Source organism: Lepisosteus oculatus, chromosome 11 (genome assembly GCF_040954835.1).
Source record: "Lepisosteus oculatus isolate fLepOcu1 chromosome 11, fLepOcu1.hap2, whole genome shotgun sequence".
NCBI classification, from domain to species: Eukaryota; Metazoa; Chordata; class Actinopteri; order Semionotiformes; family Lepisosteidae; genus Lepisosteus; species Lepisosteus oculatus.
Window position 1 is genome coordinate 39,601,978 of NC_090706.1, and position 12,576 is coordinate 39,614,553.

Consider the following 12,576-nt stretch of genomic DNA (forward strand, 5'->3'; position numbering starts at 1 on the left):
AATCAGTAAGAGAGAAATCAAATTCTTTTTACTTAAATGCAGTTTCTGGGAATGAGCTGTGTGTGTTTTCTTTTTTACATTTTCTTCAGAGGCATAGAAACTATCGCTTGTTTCCCATCTGGAGGAGAAAAGGCAAAAGGCGTTCAGAAATACTTCATTTGCAAATTTGTAAATCGGACATTTGTTGTTTTTGTAAAACTTGAACATTGGTTGTTGGCTTCTGTTATCAGGGAGTAGGCTATCATACTCTTTCCACTCCAAAGAGCCAAAATATAGCAAAAACAAGAACATAATTAATTTTTAATGATTGCAATAATAAAGGAAAGATTTCTCCACATAAAAATGTGATTTAAATTAAAATGCGACTATTCTGGAGTTCATGGTGCTCCCATCAGTTATGAAATGTGAGATTGGCTATCAGTCAAGTAAAACCACTGGTCTGTGTTTTGTGGGGGTCTGTAGGTCCAGACAGCCTACATGTTATTTTTGGGTTGAGCCAGAGACTTCTTTATCTCCCATTAATGTCTTAGTTTACTTTCATCTCTGGTCTGTACAGATAATATCTCTCTGGGCATTTGGAGTAAAACAGTCGTTATGAAGGAGCTTTGTGTGGAAACAGCAAGCTTTCCAGCCAAAACCAACATTTTTCACATCGGCCTTTAATTGGTGTTTTCCGTATTTTATTTTGTTACAATTTCAGAGTTCTCCGAAACTAAGAAGAATGCAGTCAGTATAGAGAAACTGCAGATCGATAGCCAAAGAACAGCATCCCACGTTTTTAATGTCTTAGTTTGTGTCTCCTCTAGAGCCAGTATGGTACTCCCTGTTCTCTTTGTGAAGTAAGGTGCAAGATTAGTAATTTGTCTATTATCATCCGGAGGTGTGACAGGTTACTGGGGCTGCATAGTTCATGATGTCCATCTGGGGCGCCATGAACTACATTTCCCAATTGACCATGGGTGGGGAAAAGTGGCTTTCCCTTTGTTTCTTAAGTACGGTTGTATTCATTTCAGTTCTGTGCTCAACATAAACGAGGGTTTTTCAAGCCAGAGCTCCTCTTCAAAAGTATTTCATAGACAAGAGACATCTACCTACTGTTGAGTTTCTGCAAGGCCGTGTCATAACACAATGAGAAGGTTGCACACACCAATGCCATTTTAGGTATTCACTGTTCTGTTTTCATTTCTGTCATGTCTGTGAACATAACTCTTGAGAATATTATGATTTATGTATGAAATTCCCTTTCTGTCAGTGAGAGGTATTTTATACTTCTGTTTTAAATTGAATTATTTTGTCATAATTAGAAAAAAGAATGAATGCAGCACAGTCCCATGCGCAACATGGAGGAGCCCCAGACACATCGGGATCTGATTGTTCGGCCTTGGGTATCATGTACAGCCTGATGCCGATGCTGAGTTTTTACGCCATAGATGCCACAGTGGTGGCAGAAAAAGGAGCGATTTCAAAGAGTGTGCCGTCGTTCATGTGACCCTGTAGACCTGGATCCCTGTTCCTGAATTGCGCCTTGCTCTCTGTCGCCCCCTGCAGGCTCCGAGGAGAGTAGCTGCCAGCCCCTGCCACGTTGCCCCGAGTCCTGCACGTGCTCAGACACGGTGGTGCGCTGCAGTAATCGGGGTCTGCGCTCTCTGCCCAAGGGCATCCCCAAGGACACCACTGAGCTGTGAGTGGCCCTGTCTGTCTTTGTGTGGTGCCACTGGGCATCGGCTCCTCAGTCAGGCACAGTTACGGAAGGCTTTTAATGTCATCATTAGGAGGGAGTATTTTTTTTAAATCAAAATGGGCAAGAAACTGAGGACTTGTAGTCAAGCTTGGGTGCTCTGTCACTCAGATAGTCCTTTTTAATGATATTGATGCACAGAAAAATAGAACTAGGCATCTAATACAGCTGTTGTCCAGCATCTGTTTTAGAGGAATCAGTCTGTGAATTTGCATAGCTTTTACTGTGCATTGCACCCTAGCAATGGGGGTAGAAACAGAAAAGGCAGCCGCCATGCAAAACTGTGAAAAAAGAAGGATGAGAAATGGTAGCGCTACACTAAACAAGGGACCTATAAATCACCCTAATGGAGAACTCCTCACGAGAGAGTTCAGTGGTGTCTTTGCACTGGAAATTCATCTGGACACTCTGACAACAAAGCATTATTAAAGTGTGGCTCATGTTGTCTGACAGAGCCTGTTATCCGCAGGGCACACAGAGGGTTGGCGCGCGGTGCCCCCTCAGCTTCCTGTACCCGTTCCTGCTTTTACCTTGTAGGGAATAAAATTCCTGCAATTCACAAGCTGTGCAGGGTCGACATGGCAGTGTTAGTGAAATATTATCACATCAGAAGGACAGATCCCTTGTTCTGAGGGTAAGGAGCTGTGAACACCGGAAGTACTTTAACTGTGTCTTCAACATACAGGCTTTCAGGCCCTTGGATCCTCATTAAAAATGTACAAACTTGGGATTTCTTCCCGTGCAGTACTGAGAGTGAAATATAGAGATCTAGCCCTGAATTCTGCACACTGAAATGGAGAGGAGGAGACAGAGTGTGAGTATCTAATGATTTCTGAACTCTCCTTCCCAGATACCTTGAGGGAAACCTTCTGACAACTGTGCCTAAGGAGCTGGCCAGCCTCAAACACCTCTCTCTCATGTAAGAGTCCATCACAGCGCTTCCACGCTCATGTGCAACTTGTGCTGTATGTCCTCATGTGTCCAGTTCTCTTGAAGAATGATGCGCTGTTAGGGCTTTTGTATTTGTAGGAAATTCATCCGGACTTTGCACGTGATTATACTCTTCAACTTTTAAAACACGGCAGCGTAAATCACCACAACCATACACACCCTGGGGTGACGTATTGTGATTACCTAAAGGACAGCGAGTCATGTGTGATCAAATGAAAAGATGATCTGAATGAAAACGCGTTGGGTATGCACCCCAGGCCCCACGTATGTTGTTCCATGGAACGTTAATATCTACTGTAGGTCTTTAACAACCCCATAAATACAAAAAAAAAACACTTGTAAACTTAAAATTGTACATATCAAAATGGATGACGGCCTCGTTTTAATCAGTTGTTCTGTAGAACCACTTTTTCCTCATTCCAAGGGTTCTGTGTTACTTGCAGTATATAACCTTGTGGACCGTGACCCTCCAGGACTAGAGTTTCAACAGACCCAGAGCGCGATCAGCCTGTGAGGAGGGCGGAGTGCTGCCTTCCCTATGGTTAGCTCTTGGCCTGCCCTGCTCGCTGCCCATGGGTCCAGGCTTAGACACGTCACTTATTTCTGTCCACGTCTGTCTTCGCTCGCTGGGACGTGGTGTATGGCACCTCTTATTCCCTGGCCATTAACAATATTTGAGAAGTTTCACTGCCCCACATACTGTAGGTCCGACACCAGAGGGGACCGAAGGCAGACTCGTTCAGTTCGTTAGTGAAAGCTCAGCGTTTCCATCGCAGACCCTTTTCTGTTGTGGCCTGTTTTTGTGAATCGGTGTTCCCGTCGTTGCTAGAGAAGGACAAAGCTCTCTCTGGCTCTTGTTTGTAATCGGTGCTTGTGTGTCTCCTTACACAGTGACCTCAGCAACAACAGCATCAGCTCTCTGGCCCCGATGACCTTCAGCAACATGTCTCAGCTGGCCACTCTGTAAGTAACCGTGGCAACGGCATTTCAACTGTGGGTGGGGGACTTAATCACTCTTCTTCTGTGTTTCTGTTCCTTGTTTGCAGCAGAATGGATTTTTTAAATTTTCTAATCTAACATATTCATTTTTTATTTTACTTTTCATTACTTTGAAGCATTCTGAGCTACAACCAGATCCGCTGTATTCCAGTCCATGCGTTTGATGGGCTCCGATCTCTACGTCTGCTGTAAGTGTCACCAATACTCTTTCGACAGCGACTTCACACCAACACCCTCCTTATTTGCAGTTTTATAACGAGCAGTTTTTAAGTCACCTTGTAATTTGAAAAAAACGGTTCTCCATCACTAGGGGACCAAGATTAGAGTTAAATGTTAAATGTGCATCCTCATGATTTCCTAGGGAAACAAAAATTTGAGCACTCATCTTCCTTAAGGCTAATTTAAAAAGTCTAAACCACCAAATCATGCATTTGTGTGATTTATGTTGATTTTAGTATTTTATTACTCAGACATCCAAAATATAACTCTCTTGTACTAAATGTCAGATATAAATATACATTTAGCACACATCATGGTTATGTTACTTTACTGCTTACCTAGAGAACAGGTGGTTATTTTTTCCATTTAAACCTTTTGTAACTATATCATGGTAGAAAATACTTTGTTAACATAGCCCTTTTTCTGAGGACTCCCAAATCTGATTCAGTTCACTCTTGAGCAGGGAAAAAAACTTTAGCTGCCTGCTTCTGAAAAGCTTTTAAAGCAGTAGCTGCTAATGTGTACCTGTTCAGCTTCGATGCACGAGATCAGTAGTTTTTTTTTGTTGGGGCAAGCAACTCCTAAGCTGCAGGTGGTCAGGTATCTCTGTCACTCGTGCTGGGCCCACAAACCCCATGGCATGTGCGACAGTGCTTGACCAGCGGAGTTTCTACCCATCAGCCTCTGTCTTGCACTGTCGATCCAGGGGTCACACAATGGGACCCAGTGTCCTGTAAAGACAGCGCTGCCAGCCAGCACACAGGAGCAGAGCTGACAGAGTGAGGGGAAGGCAGGTTAGGGAAAATGCCTGTTAGACACAGAGGCCTGGGAAGCAGAGCTGTGATAGTTGCTAAAGAGCTGAAGAACAGTGGATTAACCAGCTGAACCAACTGTGTGCTGGCGCTTAAGATTTCTGGAGACTGTCCCCAGAAACAATAGCTCAAAAAACCTTTGAGGTCAAAATGTATCCCCTTTAAGACCTGACGTTGTCACTCATTGAATTCTTGATTTGTTTTTCCCAGTACTCTCCATGGCAATGACCTCTCAACTATCCCAGAAGGAGCGTTCAACCACTTGACATCTCTCTCCCACCTGTGAGTCTGATGGCAGGAGTGGGGCATGATCTTCACTGCTGGGGAGCTGGGTTCAGACTACTGCTGTCTGAATAGGAGCCCAGAGAAAACTCTGGCTCATGTGGTGTACAGGGGATTAACATTTGCCTCTGTTCTTGCAGAGCATGATTGACACGAACGAGACTCTTTTACTCCATTTATGGGAAACTGGGCCCCACAGGAAGCCTTTGTAAATTTTACTACTACTGAAAGGAATTAATCACCAGGGCCTACTGACTTCTTTAATTATTATTATTATAAGTACAGCCAGCTTTGGATTTCAGAGAGGTGGTGACAAAACTTCCTTTGAACCCACAGTTTTCTCGGAAAGCAGGAGAATCATCCTTCAGATCTGGTGGTGTACTGTACAATTCTGCTCTTCGAGGTTTGGATCATAGCTTTGATACCGGATTGGTCCATCCAGCTCTCCCGCCTCCCAGTGACGTGCTGGATGGGTTAACTGGTGTCTCTGAATCATCGCCTTGTGTGGCACGTATATGTCCCTTTCCCCGGACTGGTCCCATCCTGGACCTTATGTGTGCTGCTCAGGCTCGGGTTTGCCACAGCCTGCGATCTGATGATGACGGTTTGGTGAAACAGGCGATTAGAAGCTCTGTTGGATGTGGAGCCAGAAGACTGTAACCATGTTACTGTGTTGTAAAGACAGTGTCAGTGTGCTGCTGTGTGTGCAGCTGATTCTGAGGGCATCTGTCTGTGGTTTGGCAGGGCTCTGGGCGCCAACCCGCTGTACTGTAACTGCGACCTGCGCTGGCTGTCCCAGTGGGTGAAGGCAGGATTCAAAGAGCCTGGTATCGCCCGCTGCAGTGGGCCCCCAGACATGGCTGACAGGCTGCTGCTCACCACCCCACTCAACAGGTTCCAGTGCAAAGGTGAGAGATGCACTGCCTTCCCGTCAGCTCCGGTCCACTGTCTGTCAGCTCCGGTCCACTGCCTTCCCGTCAGCTCCGGTCCACTGTCTGTCAGCTCCGGTCCACTGTCAGCTTCTGTCCACTGTCTGTCAGCTCCGGTCCACTGTCTGTCAGCTCCGGTCCACTGTCTGTCAGCTCCGGTTCACTGTCTGTCTGTCAGCTTCTGTCCACTGTCTGTCAGCTCCGGTCCACTGTCTGTCTGTCAGCTTCTGTCCACTGTCTGTCTGTCAGTTCCGGTCCACTGTCTGTCTGTCAGCTCCGGTCCACTGTCTGTCAGCTCCGGTCCACTGTCTGCCTGTCAGCTTCTGTCCACTGTCAGCTTCGGTCCACTGTCTGTCTGTCAGCTTCTGTCCACTGTCTGTCAGCTCCGGTCCACTGTCTGTCAGCTTCTGTCCACTGTCAGCTTCGGTCCACTGTCTGTCAGCTCCTGACCACTTTCTGGGGAATCAGTGTCTCCTGCTTTTCTTTCCAGTCCTACAGCTTCTTACAGCTGTGTAATTGCTTCTTTAAAAAAATAAACTCCAGCAACTTTAAATAGTTTCTGAAATAATAACCTTCTCTGTGATTCCTAAACTCTCATGTACATCTATTCCACAACATGTTTTCAGTTGTGGCCCATTTGTTTCTCATTCTTTTTTCTGTGGTGTGTATTAAATTTAAATTATGTCATGTTTTTTTACTCTGTGGAAAGGAATCAAGCAAAAAAGAAGTGTAACTACAAATGCATACATGCTTCATGAGACAGAGTCTGTGCCACATTAGCGGGGATATTCATAGGGACAATGCAGATGTCAGGAAAAACCGCGGCACAAAACGGAGCACACAGAAACTCAAGACAATATAAGGAGCTATATCACAGGGTTGTGATGCTAATCTAGAATACAGCTACACCTGAACTCATCACCCTGGAGGAGAAGTGTTTCACAACTCACAGCCCCCTCCCTCTCTGCCTCCCCTGCTCATTCACAGGCCCTGCAGACGTTTCGCTGTTGTCCAAGTGCGCCCCCTGCCTGTCCACCCCCTGCCAGAACAACGGCACCTGCGTCAGTGACGTCACCGGCTTCTACCGCTGCACCTGTCCCTATGGGTACAAGGTGAGAGCGGCGGGTCCTGTCGTCCTCTCCAGCAGCTCCCCAAGAGCAGGAGCACCAGGGTTCATCTCACACAAAACATCCGCCGGCTCCCAAAAGTCTTCTGAATGTCAGCAAGACGAAGCGCAGACAGCAGACGCTGCAGAACTGCTGCAAACGCATTTGCCAGGTTGATTGGAACGCTAGCTGTAGATGGGTTTTTTTATATCCGAGGGTAATTCAGCCTTTTAATGTTTCTCTTAAGACTTGAGCCATCTGTTTACAAGCTGCCACATGCTGTACATTGCCTCTGTAAGATCTCAGCAGAGCAGTTAAAAGTTGTGCCACGGTTTAATTTTGCTCTATTGACGTTTTTTCTACATTTTCACACAATGACCCTTTTTACAAGGTTTTCCTAAGCTATCACTGGGCTTTATTCTAATAATATCTTTCTGCTGAGTGAATGTATGAAAGGGCATCACAGCGCTGTGCTTTTAAAGGTTATTAATACTTGCAGCATTTCATATAGTAGAGTTCATTGAGAAGGATCCCAAAGCAGTTTCCATGCAGGAGGAAAGCACTTTGTCCAAAACCTGGGTGACATGCACCAGCCACTGTACTTTTGAGTCAACAGCTCACAAAGTAGCAGGTGAGAAAGAAATGCGATGGACTAGACTGGGAACACTTGAACCAGCCAGGAAGCAATAGTAATCTCCTGCATGGTGTTGTTAAAAAAACAATACCATGGAGTAATCAGTGGTCAGAAATAACCAGGCCTTCTGTGCAGAGTCTCTCCCATGCGGTGTAGTGGGGCATTGGCTAAGAATACCTGGTCCGTAGAGACCATCGCCACCTACTGGTCCACAAGAACCATTGCCAGCAGTGACCTGCTTTTCCTCAGGAAGGAACTACTGAAGTAGAAACCCAGTCCAGCTTAGCTTGGCTATATTGAAGTCGCAGAGCAAAGAAAAAATCCCAAGTTACCAGGCAGACTTGTATCTTTCACAACAGTCAGCTCCAAGAGACGAGAGCAGTTTATCAGAAAAGCCTGGAGCCGGGAGATGAAGCTGAGGGTAATGTAATGATTAGATATATCAATAGGACACTAAAAACTCAATAGAAATGAATTTGATCCCCCCTTGACACAACCAGGTGGTCAGATTTCTCATGTTCCTGTTTGCAAAGAGGGTGCCTTTGTCTCACTAGAGAGCAGCCCCTTGACCCCGTGCCTCTGCTGTCCAGCTCAGATTGTCAGCCCTTTGTTTACTTATGGGATTCCTGTCAGCGCCTCAGCCGAGAAGCACCGATGAGAGTTTAACCTTTCGTCAGCTGGAAAACTGAGGCTCTTCTCTTAATTAAAACTCGAGCTCCCTGCGCTGGTCCCCCCACGTCCTGTGCAAAGACTGTTCAACGTGCTGTCCATCAATCCAGGCGGCATTTCCCTGTTCAGGCCACCTCCGCTCTGGGTTTCTGGTGACATTTTCAGTCAGGAGGAGGCTGTTATGCACCGGCTCCTCTGGGCTCTAATTAATTGCCAAGTGTGAGAAAATGCAGGGGAAGAGGAGAGGTGGACGGGGAGGAGGGGAACAAAATAAAATGAAATTGAACCCGAGAAGCAGCTTTGATCACGAGAGGGGACATGCTGGGGAGACGAAAGGCCTGCTACATAGATTTTGAAACTGTGGTGGCTCTCTGGAAGTTATGGAAAGAAAGCACATTTTGCCCTCCGTGTGTGTATAGCCTTTTATTTCAAACAATCTGTGGTTTTCAAAACCCCAAATAAAGTTTCAGTGTAAATTCTGCCTGCAGATTAAAGTGATGTGCTGCAGCTTTTGCAGAGCTAAGTCTGCAGTCGTGAGATCTGCCCTAGATGTATCCTTTAGGATAAAGGCAGTTCCATAGTTTAGGTTTCTGCTGCACTGAGTACGTCGATCTCTTGGTTCTTCCGTTCCTGCATAAGTCAGACAGAAGTGAATCGTTTCATCACCTGCTGCACTCTTGGCTTTACCCACGACCCTCGAGTTTTCAGTGGTTAACTCGGGCTCGAGCCCTGAGCTGCGCGCGAGGCCAGGGGCTGCATTGTCACGACGCACAATGTCTCCCCAGGGCCAGAACTGTGAGACGCCCATCAACGCCTGCATCAGCTCCCCCTGTGCCAGTGGAGGCACCTGTCACCTGCAGCCAGGGCGAGAGGACCAGTTCAGGTACCAGGCTTCATTGTGTACATGCATGTTGGAATGAGACCTATTCACCACATATCCACTACCTGTTCGCCACCTATTCACCACTTGTTCACTGTCTGTCACATCTAAAGCTGTGCGCGGTGGTTATCTCTGTATTTTGTAGTGGTTTTGTAATGTTCTGCTGTGTACAACATTCGAAAGCCAAGCTCGGGAAATGTGTACGTCAGCACCCTTGCAGGGGACCCGAAACTCCTCCTGAAACTTTAGGACCTGTGTTGTACGTGGCTCCAGCACAGTACAAACATCATCCAGAGCCCAGCCTCGCATGGGAACCAGCACACTACAGCACAGGAGCCCATAGTCCCTGAGCGACGGTTTCTTCTAGGTCACCCAAGAGGCTGTGCATTCTGAACTAAGAACAGGGGGCGCTTCATTGCACAAATGGTTTTCGGGAGCGTGGAACAAGTAACCCAGCCATGTTGCTGAAGCCAGTATCTTGGCTTCTTTCAAGAGACAGCTGGATGAGATTCTTGGATTGATTAACTACTAACTACCAACTGGGCTAGATGGGCAGAACGGCCTCCTCTCGTTCCTGACTCTTCTGAAGTTCCCGTGCCTTTTAATCTAATGCTGAATGAGAGCCAATTACTTGAGTGATTATAGAAATTAACATGTTCCAAGACTGTCTCAGGTTACATATAAAACTGGACTCTATAGTTAAAAACATGAAAGATATAAATCAAGAAAGGCAAATATGTGCCCTGCTTTTCCTAAACCAGTGTCTTAGTGTGAAATGCTATCTTGCTGACAGACTCTAAAATAGAAATTTAGAGGAGTCACAGCCAACAATTCTGTCTAAACTCATTTTGCTGATATGGCATTTCGACATCCAGGAATCTTGCCAGAATCTAAACACAAGCATGACAATTAAGCTCAAAATGCTTGATTTGTAGTAGGAAAAGTCATTATTTGCACAGTGCACTATCAAGACCTCATTTAGAATATGCTACAGAGAGGATATTACTGTCCTGGAATTAGTTGAAGAGCGACATTCTGGTCTCCAAAGAACATCAGGTACAGAAACTCAGTCTGAGGAGTTCATAAGGGAATTGTGTTCAGAATTCCCCATGTTATTGATGGAGCAAACCCATAGTGCTCCTTTAGGCTCACCAATCAAGGCCCAAAATCATGAGTACATCAAACTTGTAGGCTGAGCAGATAATGTTGACTGCCAGCTTTCCTGCCTTCTTATGGTCGCACAGGTTAAAGCGATCATGGAAGTAGCTAAAAGCACCCTTCATGTAGACATATATACACCTGACTTTGACTTGTTTACAGGGAAATTCACTTATTTATTTGTCCTTTCTTGGAAGCACGTTTTTGTTTCGTAGTTCAGCAGGCAGCGCAGGAAAAGAGAGCTTGAGCGCAGGACTGCGGTGATGTGTGACAGTCACAGGAAGTGAGATCCGTGTTCATCTCTGTTGTTACCCCCGGCCTCTCTGTGCTCCTGCAGCTGTGCCTGCCCGCCCGGGTTCGAGGGAGAGCGCTGCGAGGTGAACCCAGACGACTGCGAGGACAACGACTGCGAGAACAACTCCACCTGCGTGGACGGCATCAACAACTACACCTGCCTGTGCCCTCCGAACTACACAGGTACCTGCGCGCCGGACGTGCACACCTGGTGCAGGCCCGTGCCCACCTGGCGAACCTCGCTTCATGTAAACCACCCATGTCAGGGTGAGTGGAGTGGGAGTGACGCTTGTGGACCCTGTGGCCAAGCTGTGTCCGAGATGTGGGCTGCAGTCCACACACACAGAGACACAGCCTTCACCCGGCCCAGTCTTCAAGATTGTGACAAATAGCAAAGCCCGATTCTCTTCCTCCGCGCCTTGCGTCTGTCACTAGGTGGTGTTAATGCAAGGCAGGGGAGTAATTATTCAAATCAGCACCTGCACAAAAGCAGTGCAATCTCTTCCAAAGCACCGGTGCACCTGTGCTATAAATACGATCGCCTGCATCAGGACCTAAGGACAAGGACAAATGTCCAGACACAGACACGGTGTTTATTCAGTTTTCAAGTTTGGGTGTTTTTCACTGAATTAGAAACTTTCTGCCCCTGCAGGACTGTTTCTACTTTTGCTAAATAGCAGGTTTTTTGTAAAAAGTGAAATGCTTGGGTCAACTTTACAAGAAAGACTTTATGTAAAATTAACCATACTGATGACGTGATTGATTGAATAATTTATTTTACTGCTTGGCAACATGTTCAATTTCCCACAGTCAAACTGACAGGCTTTACAAGATCTGTTTTAATTGTCTTTTTTCCCCTGCCCTTTGCACATTCCTGAATGAAAATGAATTTCTCATCTATTCAAATGCCTGTGAAGGACAAGAAACTTCCATCCTGTCTAGCCTGTGTCTCCTGACAAGATTTTAATCTTCCACTTAGTTTCTTGTGTTGAAAAATGGTTAACGCCAAACATGTAGGACCTAAAATGTGCTCTTCTGATTGGCCAGATTTAGGACACTTAGAGAAGATGTTTGCAAGCATAAATGGGCGCTTCTGAGCAATGGTGAGCAGATCAGATAGAGAGAGAATCACTGTCAGTCTGATCTTGAGTAGGCCTCTCCACTACAAAATAAACCTCTTTTCAGATCTTCACTGAACTGGGCTGGGACTCCTCGCACCCCTACAGCACCGCTGTTTCCACATGTGTCCTCTGATTTGTGATGCACACCTCACTTTCTCTGGACTGATCAAATAAGAGCAACAAAGATATTTTATATGATGTATTTATATTTCGACCATGACATGGAAAGAACACTACCCATTTGACAATGTTTGCTTCCGCTGTCTATAGTATTTCCAGTGGGGAACACCAGGTTTTAAGCAGATAGTAGAATATGCCATTGTGCCTCCAAATTACAACCTGTCAGCAGGATAAACCTCTAACAGGGTTTGCTCTCCCTTCATCAGTCAGGGAGTGAGCTAGCAGGTGTCTGCTCAGCATTTCTGACGCTTCTCTCTGCTTCTTTTCCTTTGCAAGCTGCCAGCTCTTTCCTGAGGAGAAAAGGTCTGTTTCTTCTTCTCTTCCAGCCTCTCAGTAGCCCGTGGGTCCATGTGTTCTCCTCAGTATTGATTGCATAGCTGTCGCATGCGATTATGTTACTAAGCGCATTTTCACATCAAGGCCTTTGTGTGTAACAGGGAATAGTGGAGATCTAAAGGTATAGTTATTGCAAATGAGGCCTTGCACAATGTGTCCACTGCATGTGTAGGTAATAGAGCACGGTGCAACACAACTTTGATTTATGTAGTGCCTTTGGACAAGAGCTGTCCTCAAGTTACTTTATAAAAGTGAAACTCCAACTTGA

The 12,576-nt window shown here is 46.0% G+C and overlaps 1 protein-coding gene across 2 annotated transcripts in view; it reads left to right on the forward strand.

Annotated features, from left to right (window-relative positions):
- The window catches only part of slit3 (slit homolog 3 (Drosophila)), a 181,455-nt gene that overhangs the window by 152,395 nt on the left and 16,484 nt on the right, over positions 1-12,576 (forward strand). The window contains exons 20-29 of one of the 2 annotated variants that reach the window (XM_015349877.2): positions 1,549-1,681; positions 2,589-2,657; positions 3,581-3,652; positions 3,805-3,876; positions 4,930-5,001; positions 5,746-5,909; positions 6,918-7,042; positions 9,125-9,222; positions 10,715-10,854; positions 12,249-12,275. In XM_015349877.2, the coding sequence (XP_015205363.2) occupies positions 1,549-1,681; positions 2,589-2,657; positions 3,581-3,652; positions 3,805-3,876; positions 4,930-5,001; positions 5,746-5,909; positions 6,918-7,042; positions 9,125-9,222; positions 10,715-10,854; positions 12,249-12,275 (972 nt within the window). The remainder of the gene's footprint in view (positions 1-1,548; positions 1,682-2,588; positions 2,658-3,580; positions 3,653-3,804; positions 3,877-4,929; positions 5,002-5,745; positions 5,910-6,917; positions 7,043-9,124; positions 9,223-10,714; positions 10,855-12,248; positions 12,276-12,576) is intronic. The other variant, XM_006631940.3, reaches the window with a different exon arrangement.